Here is a 2522-nt window from a genome sequence, read left to right as displayed (position 1 = left end):
TCAATGTGGAGGTATTTTTTATTTCTATTAAGATTTAATTTTATTATTTTTTTATTTATGTAAATTTAATGCATATGGATATACTACATTGATAACTATTTGTATTGTTTATCTTTTTTAATATTATTATAATAATTGAAAATTAAAATTATTATATTGAACCATTTCATTGCTCTTAACTTTTTTTAGTTTTTGTTTTCTATTTTTAATTGTATATATGTTAATAGAAGTACAAATTTAATGATATACTATAATTTTTTATTTGTAGATTATTGGGATATTGGTGATGGTTTGTTCTCCTGTTCGCATTGTGGTGCATTGTTTTGGTATGAGGAACGTCTTGGCAAACCGAATAAACCCAAGAGTCCGAGATATTCCCTTTGTTGTATGAATGGGAATATTGAGCTTCCTTTGATGATAACTCCTCCCGAAGTTTTATTGCGTTTGATGTTCTCTAACGATGCCAAAAGTGTTCATTTCTTGAAAAATATCCGTTCATATAATTCTATGTTTTGTTTTACTTCTTTGGGAGGTAAAATTGATAATAGTTTGAACACCGGTCGTTCTCCTCCTATTTTTCGTTTACATGGTCAAAATTACTACTTAATTGGTAGTTTGCTACCGCTGCATGGTGCACCTCCCAAGTTTGCTCAATTGTATATTTATGACACGGATAATGAGATCAATCATAGAATGGAGTCCGTGAGGTATGTATTTATATTTATGTGATTTCGGTGTTAAAATTTAGTTAAATTTTTTATATTTAATTTTAATGTAGTTATTATCTTTGCAGGGAGGGAAATATTGTTAATGATCTTCACTCTGAGATTGTATGTGACTTACAATTTATGTTGGATGAGTATAATGTGTTGGTAAAGTCATTCCGTTTGGCTAAAGAAATGATCAATCAACAAAATCCATCAAATGTGAAATTGAGGTTGCTTGGTAAAAGAGGTAGGGATGGAAGGACTTATAACCTACCTTCTGTTTCTGAGGTAGCCATGCTTGTGGTTGGAGATTTTGACCATGCATTGGGTGATAGAGACATTATTGTTGAAAAACAGTCAGGGAAGCTACAACGCATTAGTGAACTTCATCCCTCTTATCTTGCATTGCAATATCCGTTGTTGTTCCCTTATGGGGAGGATGATTATACAGAATTCATAGGTTTTTCTGATTCTTCTACTTCCTTATTGACTAATAGAAAGAGTGTTAGCCCTAAAGAGTTTTTTTCGTACCGCATGCATGATAGAGTTGCTGAGTGTTCTATTATTTTGTATGCGAAGCGATTGTTTCAACAATTTATTGTGGACGCATACACTATGATTGAATCTGGACGATTGACGTTTATTCGAACGCAACAAAAGAAATTGCGCGCTGAAATTTATAGCGGGTTGGAGGAGGCCGTTCTGCGTGGTGAAACTGATAGTTCCAGACATGGGAAACGAGTTATCTTGCCTTCCAGCTTTGTTGGCGGTGCCCGGTATATGATTCAGAATTACCAAGATGCGATGGCTATATGTAGATGGATTGGATATCCAAATCTTTTTATAACATTTACGTGCAATCCTAAGTGGCCTGAGATTGGGAGGTTTGTGTTAGGATTGGTATACTGAAAAACATATTTCGAGCATGTTGCACGGATAGAATTGCTTGTATACAATAAATTCTACAATCCACTTTTAACCCAAGGCGAGAAGAAGTAATTTTATCGCATTGATGTTTGCTTGTGCATTTATAAGATGTTTCTCAAACATTTAAATGTATAAGAAGCAAACAAGTCTAATTTTTCTACATAGTAGACTGGTCGTGAACGATGTTCACAGAAGGTGACGCAGTCGGTCCTTTGTAGAAGAGAAATAGAATTTCACAACCTAGATAGGCTTTGGCTACCTATCGTGAAAGGTTGCAGCGTCAGTCCGCATGTTTCCTTACCTTAGGAAATAAATGACACTGGTGTGGTATAGCACTGAAGGATCTAACAGTTGAGATAAGTCTTTCTTGCTATTTACCGAAAGACGAGGTCTCGGTGATTGTTATTTCTTAATCATTGTTGACATAACATTGAGCGTACGATATTGATTATGCACTACTTTGATTTATCAAATGGTGCGGATTTTTCGCAATCCAAGAATCCTGATATCTTGGGTAGTGGTGATCAATGTCTAGAGGTGCTAGTATTGTTATTGCAATGAATCGTGTGTTGGGTGAGTCCAGTTTGATTATATCCTCAAGAGGTGTTCGAAAAAGGTTTTATTATTCAGAAACCCGGCCGGTTGGAATTTATTCCAGAATAATAAATAAAGATTTTGAACTAGACAACTCTTGGAAAAAGATATTAATTAATTAAAGTCAAATAACAGACTTAAATTGATTAATGGATATTTATATCTTTAACACGGGAAATAATAAATTAAAGAGGTAATAGACCGGATTACTCGTAATTTGGGATTGGACGGGCAGTCAATATTATTATACTATAGTGGATGATAATAATATTCTGTTGGACTTGTATTAAATCG

The 2522-nt window shown here is 34.1% G+C and overlaps 1 protein-coding gene across 1 annotated transcript; it reads left to right on the top strand.

The window, feature by feature from the left end:
* The first annotated feature begins 447 nt into the window (after positions 1 to 447).
* LOC148928671 (uncharacterized) lies at positions 448 to 1616 on the top strand. Its single transcript, XM_089056747.1, has 2 exons — positions 448 to 707; positions 794 to 1616. The coding sequence occupies exons 1-2, from the start codon at positions 448 to 450 to the stop codon at positions 1614 to 1616; spliced, it is 1083 nt and encodes a 360-aa protein (XP_088912873.1).
* The last annotated feature ends 906 nt before the right edge of the window (positions 1617 to 2522 follow it).

The sequence above is a fragment of the Salvia hispanica genome, chromosome 4 (assembly GCF_029641045.1).
Source record: "Salvia hispanica isolate PSC_SH4W2 chromosome 4, Shi_PSC_v1, whole genome shotgun sequence".
In the NCBI taxonomy this organism is placed as follows: domain Eukaryota; kingdom Viridiplantae; phylum Streptophyta; class Magnoliopsida; order Lamiales; family Lamiaceae; genus Salvia; species Salvia hispanica.
This window is presented reverse-complemented; position numbering and strand designations above follow the sequence as displayed.